At 43.5% G+C, this 17109-nt stretch overlaps 1 protein-coding gene and 1 long non-coding RNA gene across 6 annotated transcripts in view; both read right to left on the bottom strand.

The window, feature by feature from the left end:
• Positions 1-304: 304 nt before the first annotated feature.
• LOC120921082 lies at positions 305-1317 on the bottom strand. The gene is made up of 2 exons (XR_005744828.1): positions 822-1317; positions 305-642 (listed from the first exon to the last, which is right to left on the bottom strand). It is a non-coding gene; the product is annotated as an uncharacterized LOC120921082 (long non-coding RNA).
• Positions 1318-1323: 6 nt separating this feature from the next.
• Positions 1324-17109, bottom strand: part of LOC120921080 (bcl-2/adenovirus E1B 19 kDa-interacting protein 2-like protein) — a 39368-nt gene continuing 23582 nt past the window's right edge. For 4 of the 5 annotated variants that reach the window (XM_040333718.1, XM_040333719.1, XM_040333721.1 and 1 more), the window contains exons 3-10: positions 17046-17107; positions 14413-14643; positions 13172-13336; positions 11811-11913; positions 8511-8642; positions 6927-7013; positions 4183-4281; positions 1324-1846 (exon numbers count right to left, since the gene is read on the bottom strand). In XM_040333718.1, the coding sequence (XP_040189652.1) occupies positions 1822-1846; positions 4183-4281; positions 6927-7013; positions 8511-8642; positions 11811-11913; positions 13172-13336; positions 14413-14643; positions 17046-17107 (904 nt within the window). In that variant the 3' untranslated portion in view covers positions 1324-1821. The remainder of the gene's footprint in view (positions 1847-4182; positions 4282-6926; positions 7014-8510; positions 8643-11810; positions 11914-13171; positions 13337-14412; positions 14644-17045; positions 17108-17109) is intronic. The other variant, XM_040333720.1, reaches the window with a different exon arrangement.

The raw sequence follows: 17109 nt of genomic DNA, 5'->3' as shown, positions 1-17109 counted from the left end.
ACTGGGGTAATGCATTGAGCAAGTTGGGCGGCCGCGAGGCCCCTGCGAGTGTGAGGCCTTAGGCGACCGCCTAATTATATTTGTCACCGGAATTTTGTGTTAATTCTATAGTGTTCAGCTAGCATAAGGGGGGTTTATTTACACATTTTTTTGCGCCGATTGCACCTGCTATTTTGTTGAACGCCTAGTTAGCCTAATTAAAGAGCCGCCTCTGATTTTCTATCCCCACTGGCACACAATCTGGCCCCCCCCCCCCCCGAAAAGTTTGGAGTCCTCCGTTATACAGTATAGACAATCGGCAATATCCACTTTACAAAAAAATAGTTTATTAGCACCTACAAAAACACAAAGAAAGAATGCATGATGTCTATTCTGAAGACCACACCCTCCAAAAGAGGCAAAAGACGAATACAGAAATATATACATGGATAATATACACAAAGGCAGTTAAAAAGAGGCAAGCAATAAGGGTATTTTCCTCCATGGGGACACAGAAATAATAATAATAAAAAAAGACATGGGATCCAACCCTTCCCCACTCGCTACAAAACTTTTTAAAACGAACTGAAGTTTCACTTTAACGACCCAATTTCAGGTAAAATACACAGAACACCCGTGGGCAAGGAAGAAGATCTGAGAGACCTTAGACGCAAGCTGGACAGTAAAAAAAAAAAAAAAAAAAAAAGTCTCCACTCTGGAACTAGGACTGTGGTCGCTTCCACCGCCAACGTCTCACGAAGGTTTTCACTTTAACGACCCAATTTCAGGTAAAATACACGGAACACCCGAGGGCAAGGAAGAAGATCTGGGAGACCTTAGACGCAAGCTGGACAGTAAAAAAAAAAAAAAAAGTCTCCACTCTGGAACTAGGACTGTGGTCGCTTCCACCGCCAACGTCTCACGAAGGTTTTCACTTTAACGACCCAATTTCAGGTAAAATACACGGAACACCCGAGGGCAAGGAAGAAGATCTGGGAGACCTTAGACGCAAGCTGGACAGTAAAAAAAAAAAAAAAAGTCTCCACTCTGGAACTAGGACTGTGGTCGCTTCCACCGCCAATGTCTCACGAAGGTTTTCACTTTAACGACATAATTTCAGGTAAAATACACAGAACACCCGAGGGCAAGGAAGAAGATCTGGGAGACCTTAGATGCAAGCTGGACAGTAAAAAAAAAAAAAAAAAAATATCTCCACTCTGGAACTAGGACTGTGGTCGCTTCCACCGCCAACGTCTCACAAAGGTTTTCACTTTAACGACCCAATTTCAGGTAAAATACATGGAACACCCGAGGGCAAGGAAGAAGATCTGGGAGACCTTAGATGCGTCTCTTTAGCAATGGCACCATCTTGGATGATCAAAGCAGCACTACCGGTATCCCCCCCCATCACAAAAACAATTTTTTCAATTTTGTAAGATATTTGGCCACCGTACAACCATAGACGTTGGTTGTCCCCGGAGGTGTAGCATAGTCCTTGTCAGCAGGGCCAGGACAAGGGGTGGGCAGGATGGGGGCAGTTTGGCATCTAAGGGAAAGGAGGGGGGCAGTTTGGCATCTTTTCACTGGGAGCTGGATGACCTTGTCCCGGCACTGCTTAGTCCAGCACCATATGTGAGCCTCTTCACCATAAAAATGGAAAAAAAAATGTGTACAAAATACCACCAACAGGGGTCACACCAAACAGCCACAGGCCCAGGCCTCCTGGGGTCAGTCCATTGCCCATTTGTCTCTGTAAAATCCGACAGCAATTCCCAAAAAAAGGTTGTCTTCCATCATTGTAGCCCCCCAGGCAGCATTTCCAATCCTCCGAGGTCCTCAGTCTTACCGCTTCAGTTCAAGGTCCAACCTAGAAAAAAGATACAAATCATCAAATCTGGAGATTAGGAATTTCCTATAAAAAAAAAAAAAAAAAAAAAAAAAAAAAAGGGAGGAAAAATTAGAAACTCTTCCATGGTCATCACTAGGGCCGGGCGTATGAAGAATTCGGGGAGGATCTGAGAGGAGATAGATTGGCGTCGTAATTTCCACCAGACGGGTAGGCCGTATAGAAGGGAAAAGAACATGAAGAAGACCAGGGCTTTTTTTCCCTCAGAGAATAGGTGCAGGTATCCCCCCCTCCCTTCTGACTCACCCCTTGTCCCCACCCCTGAGCACTGTCCCTTGGTTCCACCCCTGAGCACTGTCCCTTGGTTCCACCCCTCAGCACTGTCCCTTGGTTCCACCCCCTACCCACCTCCCAGTACTGCCCATTCATTTGGTAAGGCTAAGTAATTTCTATGGAATTTGTCAATTAAAAAAAAGGCAGTAAAATAGACCCCCCTCCCCAGAAACAATAGATCCCCCATCGGAAATAGCTTTCCCAGTAGCCACCATGAATAGACACCCCAGAAGCCAACATCAATGGACCCTTCCTCAACAGGAGATTCCTCCCAGCAATGTAAGACACCTCAAGATACAATAGATCCCTCACCAGCAACAATATACCCCTGCCAGCAACAATGGATTTCCCAGCAGCCAGCATTAAATGGAACCTCCCAGCAACATAAGACCCCTGAAGAAAAAAATAGGTCCTTCACCAGCATCAATGGACCCTCCAGCAGCCAGCATCGATGGACCCTCCAGCAGCCAGCATCGATGGACCCTCCAGCAGCCAGCATCGATGGACCCTCCAGCAGCCAGCATCGATGGACCCTCCAGCAGCCAGCATCGATGGACCCTCCAGCAGCCAGCATCAATGGACCCTCCAGCAGCCAGCATCAATGGACCCTCCAGCAGCCAGCATCAATGGACCCTCCAGCAGCCAGCATCAATGGACCCTCCAGCAGCCAGCATCAATGGACCCTCCAGCAGCCAGCATCAATGGACCCTCCAGCAGCCAGCATCAATGGACCCTCCAGCAGCCAGCATCAATGGACCCTCCAGCAGCCAGCATCAATGGACCCTCCAGCAGCCAGCATCAATGGCCCCTCCAGCAGCCAGCATCAATGGACCCTCCAGCAGCCAGCATCAATGGACCCTCCAGCAGCCAGCATCAATGGACCCTCCAGCAGCCAGCATCAATGGACCCTCCAGCAGCCAGCATCAATAGACCCTCAAGCAGCCAGCATCAATAGACCCTCAAGCAGCCAGCATCAATAGACCCTCAAGCAGCCAGCATCAATAGACCCTCCAGAAGCCAGCATCAATGGACCCTCCAAGCAACATAAGATCCCTCAAGATACAATAGATCCCTCACCAGCAACTGATTTCCCAGCAGCCAACATCAATAGAATCCCCAGCAGCCAGCATCAACAGATCCTTCCCAGCAACATAAGACCTCATTCAAAAACAATAGACCTCCCCCCGGCAACAATAGACCTCCCCCCGGCAACAATAGTAGACCTCCCCCGGCAACAATAGTAGACCTCCCCCGGCAACAATAGTAGACCTCCCCCGGCAACAATAGTAGACCTCCCCCGGCAACAATAGTAGACCTCCCCCGGCAACAATAGTAGACCTCCCCCGGCAAACAATAGTAGACCTCCCCCGGCAAACAATAGTAGACCTCCCCCGGAAACAATAGTAGACCTCCCCCGGAAACAATAGTAGACCTCCCCCAGCAACAATAGTAGACCTCCCCCAGCAACAATAGTAGACCTCCCCCAGCAACAATAGTAGACCTCCCCCAGCAAACTTTGCCATTACATACAGTCAGCGCTGAAGGGGGCAGAACTGTATTTCTCTGTGTTCCTGCTGAAAAAGCCCTGGAGAAGACAATGTATAAAAGGAAAGAAAGAACAAAAAGAAAGTAGAGGGGGTATGAAGGTGAAGGTTACCAGGTGCCAAAAGAGAAGGGAACAAAGAGCCCCCAAATTTTAGTTTTAGATATATGTAAACTATTGCTTGGTCAGCTTGAGCAAGAGGTGACCTAAGGACCAACAGCTGCTGCACCGTCAACCACCTGACCTCACACGGTGTACATTTGGATGCTGGAGGAGGACAGCATGTGTGGTCAGGCAGTAGATAAACAAGTAACTCTTTGGTGACCTCTGACTCCCTGACTTCCTGACCCTGGCAGAAGACCTCCCCAAAATAAAGAGTCTCAGACAGCAATAAAAACTAGATAGAAGTTTTAACAACCCCCACACTATCCAAAACTAAAAACATTTTGGTTGAAGTTTAAGCTACAAAGCATTTACTCACTGTTCTATACAGTCCGGTATATGGAGGGGATCCAGTGACACCAGTTGTGAAAGTTCTGTCAAATTTTTAACAAAAGCCACCTTCCTAATAAACTTGGCACTGAAATAGATATATTAAAAAAAAAAAAAGTATTAGGAATTGAAAAACATAAAAATGTACATCTTATCTAGTTGCAGGCTTCCATACGGTGGTAAAAAGGTTCAATACATGGCCAAATGTTTGTGGAAAACTGACCAATCACATCTAGTTACATCTATTACTAAGTTTTCCCAGGATGATGGACTTGTCCTGAGCGGAATCCAAGAACTTGTACTTTGCCCTCCTGATGCCCTTCTGCCTCCCCCTGTGCTGAATTAGTCTTTGACCTTATTGTTCAAAATCAAATTTTATTGAAAGTACAGTAGAACCTCGGATTGCGAGCAACGCGGTTAACAATCGTTTTGCAATACGAGCAATATATATTTTTTATAAATCCTGACTCGGTTTGCAAGTGTTGTCTCGCGAAACGAGCAGGATTCAGGGCAAAACGGCGTGCAGTACGGCGTTTGGCCTGAGGTGAGGGGGCGCCGGAGCCAAGCAGAGCCGAATGGCGCCATTTGGAAAAACACAGAAAGACACGGAAATACTCAGTTTCCGAGGTTTGCCAAGGTCAGCCGAGGTGTCCTCAGGCCTTTCCCGGCCATTTCCGAAGCTCTTTGGCGCCCCCCCCACCTCTGGCCGCATGCGGTATTGCATGCCATTGAAGTCAATGCGCAACAAACCATTTTCATTTCTATTGACTTCAATGGGGAAACTCGCTTTGATATGCGAGTACTTTGGATTACGAGCATTCTCCTGGAACGGATTATACTCGTAATCTGAGGTTCCATTGTACTAATATATATATATATATATATATATATATATATATATATATATATATATATATATATATATATATATATATATATATATATAAATATAAATATATACACATATACACACGTTTAATTCTATCAGCTATTGATACTTAAATTCTTAAATAGGTGCATAAAGCTCGAAATCCTGGCTCGAAAAATCAACATTTCAATTAATCTCAAAGGTGTTCAGTAGGCTTATGAAGCTGGCCACCATATTGGCTCGAAATCCTTGCTCGAAAAATCAACATTTCAGTTCATCTCAAAGGTGTTCAGTAGGCTTGAGGTTGAAATCGAGTCCCTGTAGAGGAGACTTGAGTTCCTCACTAACCTGGTCAAACCATTTCCTTATGAAGCTGGCCACCATTTATGAGGTTAGGTACTCATTTTGGATAAGAAGACTTGGCTTGAAATCAACATTCCAATTCATCCCAATGGTGTTTAGCAGGGTTGAGGTTGGGGCTCTGTGGAGGAAACTCAAGTTCCTCCACACCAAACAAGTCAAACCATGTATGTGGAGTTGGCCACCATTTATGTGGAGTTGGCCACCATTTATGGAGGTCAGGTACTGATGTTGGATGAGATTACTCATCCAACATCGGTATGCAATCAACATTTCAGTTCTTCTCAAAAGGTGTTCAGTAGGCTTGAGGTTGAAGTCGAGTCCCGGTAGAGGACACTTGAGTTCCTCCACAACAAACTGGTCAAACCATTTCCTTATGGAGCTGGCCACCATTATGAGGTCAGGTACTGATATTGGCTCGAAATCCTGGCTCGAAAAATCAACATTTCAGTTAATCTCAAAGGTGTTCAGTAGGCTTGAGGTTGAAGTCGAGTCCCGGTAGAGGACACTTGGGTTCTTCCTCACTAACCTGGTCAGACCATTTCCTTATGAAGCTGGCAACCATTTATGAGGTCAGGTACTGACGTTGGATGAGAAGACCTGTCTCGAAATCAACATTCCAATTAATCTCAAAGGTAATCAGTAGAGTTGAGGTCAGGGCTCTGTGTGAACCATTCGAGGTCCTCCACACCAAAATGGACAAACCATGTCTTTAGGGAGCTGTCCAACAGTTAGTAACGTTAGATGGGAAGACCTGGCTTTCAATCAACGTTCCAATTCATCCTAAGGGTATTCAGTAGGTTTGAGGTCAGGGCTCTGTGTGGGCCATTCGAGGTCCTTCACACCGAAATGGACAAACCATGTCTTTAGGGAGCTGTCCAAAAGCTAGTAACGTTGGATGGGAACACCTGGCTTTCAATCAACGTTCCAATTCATCCTAAGGGTATTCAGTAGGGTTGAGGTCAGGGCTCTGTGTGGGCCATTCGAGGTCCTTCACACCAAAATGGACAAACCATGTCTTTAGGGAGTTGCCCACCGGTACTAATGTTGGATGAGAAGACCTGGCTTGCAATCAACGCTCCAATTCATTCCAAAAGTGGTCAGTAGGGTTGAGGTCGGGGCTGTATGGAGGACACTCCTCCAGACCAAACTAATCAAACCAAGTCTTAATAGAGCTAGTTTTGTACACAAGGGTAACAGTATAGGGTTCCCCAAATGGTTACCGCAAGGTTGGAAGAGCCCAATTGTCTACAATGTCTTTGTATGATGTAGTACCAAAAGTACCCTTGATGGCGCCCTCCACAAACATACTTCATGTGAGTTGCCAATTCGTTTTTATCATACCATAAATGGTTTAATGCTGAACTTAGTAGGCGCCCTCCACAAGCGTACTTCATGCGAGTTGCCAATGTGTTTGTGGATGAAAGCTTTCCATTCAAATCGGTTAATAGATTTTGCAAATTCCTCATTTATTTATAAGAACAAACCTACAGGAGTCCACTAACCTGATAAAGGGCCGTATGATGGCCAGCAGGGCTCTCACGTACCACGTGGGGTGAACGATCAACACCGACTTCAGATTTTTCTTTAACCTAAAATGAAAAACAAAAAGAAAGGCAACAGCCTTGCAGCAAAAGAAGATTTTTTTCCTATGCCAGTAGAGCAGCACTAACGTCAAGCTTTAGAGACATCAGGAGGAGAGTCTCACTCTTACTGCTGCACTCTTTCTAAATGCAAAACTTTATTTTATTTTAGTTTTGGATGGATTTGTGAAGGGTTGGAACCTGGTGACTGTTGTCACCCGAGAAAGAAAGTGAAGGGAAAATCCTGGTGGTGACTGTTGTCACAGACAGGAAGTGAAAGAAAATCCTTGGTGACCATTGTCACCTGAGAGGAAGTGAAAGAAAATCCTTGGTGACCATTGTCACCTGAGACAGGAAGTGAAAGAAAATGCTTGGTGACCATTGTCACCTGAGAGGAAGTGAAGGAAAATCCTTGGTGACCATTGTCACCTGAGACAAGAAGTGAAGGAATATCCTTGGTGACCATTGTCACCTGAGACAGGAAGTGAAGGAAAATCCTTGGTGACCATTGTCACCTTAGACAGGAAGTGAAGGAAAATCCTTGGTGACCATTGTCACCTGAGACAAGAAGTGAAGGAAAATCCTTGGTGACCATTGTCACCTGAGACAGGAAGTGAAGGAATATCCATGGTGACCATTGTCACCTTAGACAGGAAGTGAAGGAAAATCCTTGGTGACCATTGTCACCTGAGACAAGAAGTGAAGGAAAATCCTTGGTGACCATTGTCACAGACAGGAAAGTGAAGGAAAATCTTTGGTGACCATTGTCACCTGAGACAGGAAGTGAAGGGAAATCAATGGTGACCATTGTCACCTGAGACACAAGAAGTGAAGGAAAATCCTTGGTGACCATTGTCACCTGAATCAGGAAGTGAAGGGAAATCAATGGTGACCATTGTCACCTGAGACACAAGAAGTGAAGGAAAATCCTTGGTGACCATTGTCACCTGAATCAGGAAGTGAAGGAACATCCTTGGTGACCATTGTCACCTGGGACAGGAAGTGAAGGAACATCCTTGGTGATCATTGTCACCTGAGACAGGAAGTGAAGGAAAATCCTTGGTGACCATTGTCACAGACAGGAAGTGAAGGAAAATCCTTGGTGATCATTGTCACCTGAGACAGGAAGTGAAGGAAAATCCTTGGTGCCCATTGTCACCTGAGACAGGAAGTGAAGGAAAATCCTTGGTGACCATTGTCACCTGAGACAGGAAGTGAAGGAAAATCCTTGGTGACCATTGTCACCCGAGACAAGAAGTGAAGGAATATCCTTGGTGACCATTGTAACCTGAGACAGGAAGTGAAGGAATATCCTTGGTGACCATTGTCTCCCTCGTCACGATGAAGGAAGATGGGCGGAGCTGGGAACCCAGGAGCACCAATCTCAAAACCAGAATTGTAGGAAGCCAAGAGGGCAATTTACCAAACAAAAAGAAAAATCACTAACTGCTCCAAGCTGTAAAAGTGTACCTGTCACGCACTCAGAGACTGCCTTTTACCACTTACCGCCTCCCGGTGGCCCGATAGCAACGTTTGAGCCAACCAATCGGTGGGATTTTGCTTCGCGAGGTACACCCGCTCAGGTAGATGAGCATGTAATCATCAGCGACCAACAAATCCAGCGTCCCGATGATATACCTGTGTGTACGGCAAAAAACAGGTCAGGTGATCCAGTGGCATGACACTCAACACAGATATAAACCCTACTGGACTGATATTTAGGGTGCTAAAGTGCAGTGTACCAGAAATAGACGTGCAATTTGTTTCGCTTCCGAATGTAAATTTGGACACATTTTTAGAGCCCATTCACATCTAGGCGACAAAACGCCCGACGCCGGACGCTTGTGCCGCTAGAGGGGAGAATTCCCATTGCTGTCTATGGAGATGGTTCACATCTCATAGACGCCGTACACCTGCCGCCTGAAAAAAAAGTCCCGGACCCTTTTTTTCAGGCGGCATTGGCGTTCGGCCATACAAAGCAATGGCAAGGCTTTGTAAAAAAAAAAAAAAAAAAAAAAGTTACACACTCGCGGCAAAATACGCCGCGTAATGGAGCCTTATAGTTATTCAAATGTATCCGAATCTCCAAAATGACAATAGTAACGAATTTCGTTGAAATACATTTTTCTTTGTTTCTACTTTTCAGACCGATTTGAATTAGGTTTGGTCGAAAAAATGACCGATCCGAATTGTGTGTGAAGAAATAGCGGGTTGTTAAGGAGAGGGGGCGGGAAGCCGGGCGCCGTGTCCATAACGACCGATGACTCATCAGCAGCTGTCAGCGGGCTTCCCAACAGACTGCTGAATGTAAAACAGAATTGCCGGCAAATAAAAACTCTGAAAACATTTATAAAAAAATAGCGTGCCCCCTTCCCCCAAAAACACCTAGGCCTCTTTCCAACAACCCTAGCCTGGTTGGGGATGCGAGGGGGGGGTCTCTGCGCCAGATTTGCTGCAAGATCGGCGTAGAATATGTAAATCACTAGATACGCCTATTCACAAACGTACGCCCGGCCGACGCAGTACAGATACGCCGTTTCCATAAGAGATAGGCCGCCTAAAGTTAAAGATGCCCCCTAGGTGGAGTAGCCAATGTTAAAGTATGGCCGCGGTTCCCGCTTCGAAATTCGAAAATTGTACGTCGTTTGCGCAAGTCGTCCGTGAATAGTGATTTACGTCATTTACGTCCACGTCGAAATAAATAGGACCGTGCGGCGTATTTAGCCGCAATGCACACTGGGAAATGTAGGCGGACGGCGCATGCGCCGTTCCAAAACAAAAGTCAATCACGTCAGGTCAAAGCATATTAATATAAAACACGCCCCCTCAGCCTATTTTGAATTAGGCGCGCTTGCGCCCGCCGCATTTACGCTACGCCGCCGTAAGTTAGGAGGCAAGTACTTTGAGAATACAGTACTTGCCTCTCTGACTTAAGGCGGCGTAGCGTAAATACGATACGCTACGCCGCCTTAAAGTTGCGGCAAACTACGTGAATCTAGCTATAAGACTGGGAGTTCATGTGTAAAGGCAGGTGTCCCAATACTTTTGGCAATGTAATGTAGTAATGTACGTTCACATCAGTCCCTGCTTACACTATAGTGCGTCACCATAAGCTTTATATCCTCAATGATACAATGCTGCCATCTACTGGTTATACAGTATTATAGCCAGCACAGGCTGCCAGCCATGGGGACCTCATTATAAAAGACCCAATTCACAAATCTAACACACAAGGATAATTGATACTTATAAAAAAATAAAATAAAAAGATTATATAACAATGATTATTAATAATAAAAATAAATAATAATAATATTTTATTAGATAATAAATATAAATTATTATTTATCTATTAATAATTTATAATTAATAATTATTAGAAAAAAAAATCATATATAATTTATTTTTAATTATCATTAAGAATATTTATATAAATATGAAAATATTTTTAATTATCATTAAGAATATTTATATAAATATGAAAATATTTTTAATTATCATTAAGAATATTTATATAAATATGAAAATATTTTAAATTATTTTTAAGAATATATATATATATATATATATATATATATATATATATATATATATATATATATATATATATATATATATATATATATATATATATATATATATATATATATATATATATATATATATATATATATATATATATATATATATATATATATATATATACACACACACATACACATACACACATATACACACACTTAATAATAATTTTAAATATTTTTTATTTTAATATTTATATTTAAAATATATATATATATATATATATATATATATATATATATATATATATATATATATATATATATATATATATATATATATATATATATATATATATATATATTTATTTATATTTATTTAAATAATATATATTTATTTTATTAAATATATATAATATTAAATATAAATATTATAATAAATATTTATATTTAATATTTTTAATTATTAATAATATATATATATATATATATATATATATATATATATATATATATATATATATATATATATATATATATAATAATTAAAAAATACATATATAATTTTTTATAATAGACACATATATACACACACACACTCTAAAGTTCAGCCAATGAGATTTTAAAAGTACAGTCACATGACTAAAATAAAAAGGATCCTTATCCTTGTGTTTGAGTTTTGTGAATTGAGCCTGTCAACAGCTTTTTTATTTTGCTGCACTTTGCTCCCATTTCTTCAAAAAATATTTAATCGCAATGTTGTAAAAAAAAAATAAAAAAAAAAAATTGTTTACATACAATACAGCTTTCCAATTTTTTTTTCACCCAGGTTAAAACATTACAAAGACGTCTCTAGAAACCGGCATGAGCAGCTAAAGCCAAACCTTTGCAGCATACAGTGACGGAGCATCAAAACTTACAGTTGTCACCGAAACAGGAAGTAATGGAAATCATCCGATGGGGACACTCCTAAAGTTTATAAAGCCCAAATCCACCTTTTTTTTGTTGTTGATTTGATTAGAATGGGAAAGGGCTATTTATTACCTCTTTCAAGTTTTTATTGCACCAATGAGTGCATTGGACTAAAAAGCAAAAAAAACAAAAAACAAACACCAACACGTTTCGGGGGCTCAAAATTCTCCCTTTCTCAGGGTTCAGATATTATATATTCTAAGGAGTATAAATGACACAGTAATCGAGGTAATGCGGGTACACCTATCCTGGTACACCTATCCTGGGCACATTTCATTGCTCACCTGGTAAAGTAGAAGTCATTCAAACATACCTGAACAGATTATCCATGATGTATTGGTAATTTGGAATACTGCTTTCTGGTAAGTAACATGTGGCAAAAACCACGATTGCGTTTAAACTGTTACCGTAATAGCCTAAGAAAATAATGATAATAATATTTTGCAGAATATAGAAGAAGATGAATCCAAAACAATTTTCCTTCCCACAAGTACAGAACTGAGGACTGAACCAACTATCATTAAAACAGGAGGGGAGGACTGAACTAGTATTAATCAAGAGGGGAGGACTGAACTAACTAGTATTAACACTGAGAGGAGAACTGAACTAACTAGCATTAAAGCAGGAGGGGGTGGACGGAACTAACTAGCATTAAACAGGAGGGGGCGGACTGAACTAACTAGCTTTAAACAGGAGGAGAGGACTGAACTCACTAGCATTAAACAGGAGGAGAGGACTGAACTAGCTAGTATTAAATGGAAAGGGAGAACTGAACTAACTAGCATTAAACAGGAGGAGAGGACTGAACTAACTAGCATTAACCAGGAGCAGAGGACTGAACTGGAGGACTGAACTAACTAGGATTAACCAGGAGGGGAGGAGTGAACTAACTAGCATTAAACAGGAGGGGAGGACTGAACTAACTAGCATTAAACAGGAGGAGAGGACTGAACTAACTAGCATTAATCAGGAGGAGAGGACTGAACCAACTAGTATTAACAATGAGGGAAGGACTAAAACTAGAATAAACCAGGAGGAGAGCACTGAACTAACTAGCATTAACCAGGAGGAGAGGACTGAACTAACTAGCATTAAACAGGAGGAGAGGACTGTAGTTAACCAGGAGACGAGGAATGAACTAACTAGTATTACCTGGAGAAGAGGACTGAACTAACTAGCATTAAACAGGAGGAGAGGACTGAACTGGAGGACTGAACTAACTAGCATTAAACAGGAGGAGAGGACTGGACTAACTAGCATTTACCAGGAGGGGAGGACTGAACTGGAGGACTGAACTAACTAGGATTAATCAGGAGGGAAGGACTGAACTAACTAGCATTAAACAGGAGGAGAGGACTGAACTAACTAGCATTAATCAGGAGGGGAGGACTGGACTAACTATCATTTATCAGGAGGGGAGGACTGAACTAACTAGCATTAATCAGGAGGGGAGGACTGGACTAACTAGTATTACCCAGGAGGGGACGAAGGACTGAACTAACTAGCATTAAACAGAAGGGGAGGACTGAACTAATTAGCATTAAACAGGAGGGGAGTACTAAACAAACCAGGAGGGGATAACTGAACTAACTAGTATTAACAATGAGGGGAGGACCAAATTAATTTGCATTATAGAAGGGTTGGGGGGGACTGAACTAACTAGCATTGGGTTACCTCCATGGGAGACGACCTTCCTGTACGGCTCTATGGCTGTCATGTCCACCTTATGCTCCCCCATCAGGAAGATCCTCCACCTCCGCCCGCTCTGGTCCTCCATGTCGCTCACCAGGGTCTCCACAAAGGACGCCTCCGGGGTTCCGTTCACCTTCGGCAGGTCGTCTGTTGGTGGGGAAATCAAACAAATTAGGACAAGAACATACAGTGAGCGGTGTCACCCTAGGACAGGAAGTGTGTCACTGGCAGGATCACCGGGTGAGAAGAAAGGGGAACAAAAGCCTTTGAAAAGAAAACTAATGTGGCCACTATATGTATGGACTAATCTACAATACATCACATTTTTATTCACTTTAATGGTTTAGCAGTACTATTGTTTAATACTAGTTAGTTCAGTCCGCCCCTTCCTGTTTAATGCTAGTTAGTTCAGTCCGCCTCTTCCTGTTTAATGCTAGTTAGTTCAGTCCGCCCCTTCCTGTTTAATGCTAGTTAGTTCAGTCCGCCCCTTCCTGTTTAATGCTTGTTAGTTCAGTCCGCCCCTTCCTGTTTAATGCTAGTGAGTTCAGTCCGCCCCCTCCAGTTTAATGCTAGGGAGTTCAGTCCGGCACAGGGATGGTGGGAACCCCTCATAATGGGCACAGCAGGTGTACAGACCCGGGAACTCAGCACAGGGGATGGTGGGAACCCCTCATAATGGGCACAGCAGGTGTACAGACCCGGGAACTCAGCACAGGGATGGTGGGAACCCCTCATAATGGGCACAGCAGGTGTACAGACCCGGGAACTCAGCACAGGGATGGTGGGAACCCCTCATAATGGGCACAGCAGGTGTACAGACCTGGGAACTCAGCACAGGGATGGTGGTAACCCCTCATAATGGGCACAGCAGGTGTACAGACCCGGGAACTCAGCACAGGGATGGTGGGAACCCCTCATAATGGGCACAGCAGGTGTACAGACCTGGGAACTCAGCACAGGGATGGTGGTAACCCCTCATAATGGGCACAGCAGGTGTACAGACCCGGGAACTCAGCACAGGGATAGTGGTAATCCCTACAATGGTCATAGTCTGCAAGCAGACCTCAGAACTCCTGGAAGAAATCTCAGCAACATTAAATGAAAGTCTTTCAAGATCAAAGTCCTAGGACCTCAAAAAGTTGGCCAACAAGAGTCACACAACCTTCACCAAAATATGAAAAGAAAGTCAGAAGACCAGAAGAGGGCAGAGAATGGTCACTCACCGTCCCACTCAAACTCATGGCTCATAGAGGGAAATTCCAGCATCTCGCTGCTGTTTGGCGTCTCCAGATCGTCAACGTCAAAGTCGAGATCCTCGTCGGTGGTCTGGTCGCGTATGTCGCTTGAGGTGGCCGAGTCCTGACTGTTCTCCAGGTTGAAACTGATATCCGGGGCCGACAAGCGCCTCTTAACATGACGGTTCCCGCACAGGTCCAGGGTGCTGGGGGGTGCGGCTGTGACCAGAATATAGTTATAATGAGCATGCGGTAAATACTTTAAAAGAAGAGGAGTTTTGCCTATATCAGGGTTTCTCAACCAGGGTTCCTCCAGAGGTTGCTAGAGGTTCTTCAGTCAATGGGCAATCTCTGTCTCTCAGATAAGTATTTAGATTTGAATGTGTTTGTTGAGTTAATAAATTTGTTTTTGGAATTTGTTTAATTTCCAATCTATTCTATTCCTTAAAATTTTTAATCTACTCTATTTTATTCTATAAAGAAGCCTAAGTAGGAATCAACATCTTATTTTACTTTTTTACCTTACTGTACGTGTTTCGAGTTCGAATTTCAAGCCCTTTTCGTGTCCCAATGGGAAGGCCTTTTCGTGTCCCAATGGGAAGGCCTTTTCGTGTCCCAATGGGAAGGCCTTTTCGTGTCCCAATGGGAAGGCCTTTTCGTGTCCCAATGGGAAGGCCTTTTCGTGTCCCAATGGGAAGGCCTTTTCGTGTCCCAATGGGAAGGCCTTTTCGTGTCCCAATGGGAAGGCCTTTTCGTGTCCCAATGAGAAGGCCTTTTCGTGTCCCAATGGGAAGGCCTTTTCGTGTCCCAATGGGAAGGCCTTTTCGTGTCCCAATGGGAAGGCCTTTTCGTGTCCCAATGGGAAGGCCTTTTCGTGTCCCAATGGGAAGGCCTTTTCGTGTCCCAATGGGAAGGCCTTTTCGTGTCCCAATGGGAAGGCCTTTTCGTGTCCCAATGGGAAGGCCTTTTCGTGTCCCAATGGGAAGGCCTTTTCGTGTCCCAATGGGAAGGCCTTTTCGTGTCCCAATGGGAAGGCCTTTTCGTGTCCCAATGAGAAGGCCTTTTCGTGTCCCAATGAGAAGGCCTTTTCGTGTCCCAATGAGAAGGCCTTTTCGTGTCCCAATGAGAAGGCCTTTTCGTGTCCCAATGAGAAGGCCTTTTCGTGTCCCAATGAGAAGGCCTTTTCGTGTCCCAATGAGAAGGCCTTTTCGTGTCCCAATGAGAAGGCCTTTTCGTGTCCCAATGAGAAGGCATTTTCGTTGTCCCAATGAGAAGGCATTTTCGTGTCCCAATGAGAAGGCCTTTTCGTGTCCCAATGAGAAGGCCTTTTCGTGTCCCAATGAGAAGGCCTTTTCGTGTCCCAATGAGAAGGCCTTTTCGTGTCCCAATGAGAAGGCCTTTTCGTGTCCCAATGAGAAGGCCTTTTCGTGTCCCAATGAGAAGGCCTTTTCGTGTCCCAATGAGAAGGCCTTTTCGTGTCCCAATGAGAAGGCCTTTTCGTGTCCCAATGAGAAGGCCTTTTCGTGTCCCAATGAGAAGGCCTTTTCGTGTCCCAATGAGAAGGCCTTTTCGTGTCCCAATGAGAAGGCCTTTTCGTGTCCCAATGAGAAGGCCTTTTCGTGTCCCAATGAGAAGGCCTTTTCGTGTCCCAATGAGAAGGCCTTTTCGTGTCCCAATGAGAAGGCCTTTTCGTGTCCCAATGAGAAGGCCTTTTCGAGTCCCAATGAGAAGGCCTTTTCGAGTCCCAATGAGAAGGCCTTTTCGAGTGCCGATTGGAAGGCTTTTTCGAGTCCCAATTGAAAGACCTTGAAGCCCTTTTCCGTGTTCCAATTGAAAGACCTTGAAACCCTTTCCGTGTTCCAATTGAAAGACTTTGAAGCCCTTTTCGTGTCCCAATTGGAAGCCCTTTTTCGAGTTCCAATTGGAAGACCTTGAAGCCCTTTTTGTGTTCCAATTGGAAGCCATTTTCGTGTTCAAACTGGTAACCCTTTGGAGTTCAAACTGCTAACCCTTTGGAGTTCAAACTGCTAACCCTTTGGAGTTCAAACTGCTAACCCTTTGGAGTTCAAACTGCTAACCCTTTGGAGTTCAAACTGCTAACCCTTTGGAGTTCAAACTGCTAACCCTTTGGAGTTCAAACTGCTAACCCTTTGGAGTTCAAACTGCTAACCCTTTGGAGTTCAAACTGCTAACCCTTTGGAGTTCAAACTGTTAACCCTTTGGAGTTCAAACTGCTAACCCTTTGGAGTTCAAACTGCTAACCCTTTGGAGTTCAAACTGCTAACCCTTTGGAGTTCAAACTGCTAACCCTTTGGAGTTCAAACTGCTAACCCTTTGGAGTTCAAACTGCTAACCCTTTGGAGTTCAAACTGCTAACCCTTTGGAGTTCAAACTGCTAACCCTTTGGAGTTCAAACTGCTAACCCTTTGGAGTTCAAACTGGAAATCCATCTTGAGTTCAAATTCAAAATACTTTTTTGATCTCAAATTCAATTCATCCGAATCTCTGAATACTGAAAATTTCGTCCAAATTTTTTGATTCGGAACAAAACAAAATCGCACGTGTCTACTTTCAAAAACAATGGTGTCACACATCCATAAAAGAAAAGTCACATTCCATACCTGACAGGTCCTCTTCATTTGCATCCAAGTCTTCCTCTGGGGTTGTCTCCTCGGGAAGGGGTCT

The sequence above is a fragment of the Rana temporaria genome, chromosome 13 (genome assembly GCF_905171775.1).
Source record: "Rana temporaria chromosome 13, aRanTem1.1, whole genome shotgun sequence".
In the NCBI taxonomy this organism is placed as follows: Eukaryota; Metazoa; Chordata; class Amphibia; order Anura; family Ranidae; genus Rana; species Rana temporaria.
Note: the sequence above shows the minus strand (reverse complement) of the source record. Positions and strands in the feature narration are given on the sequence as shown.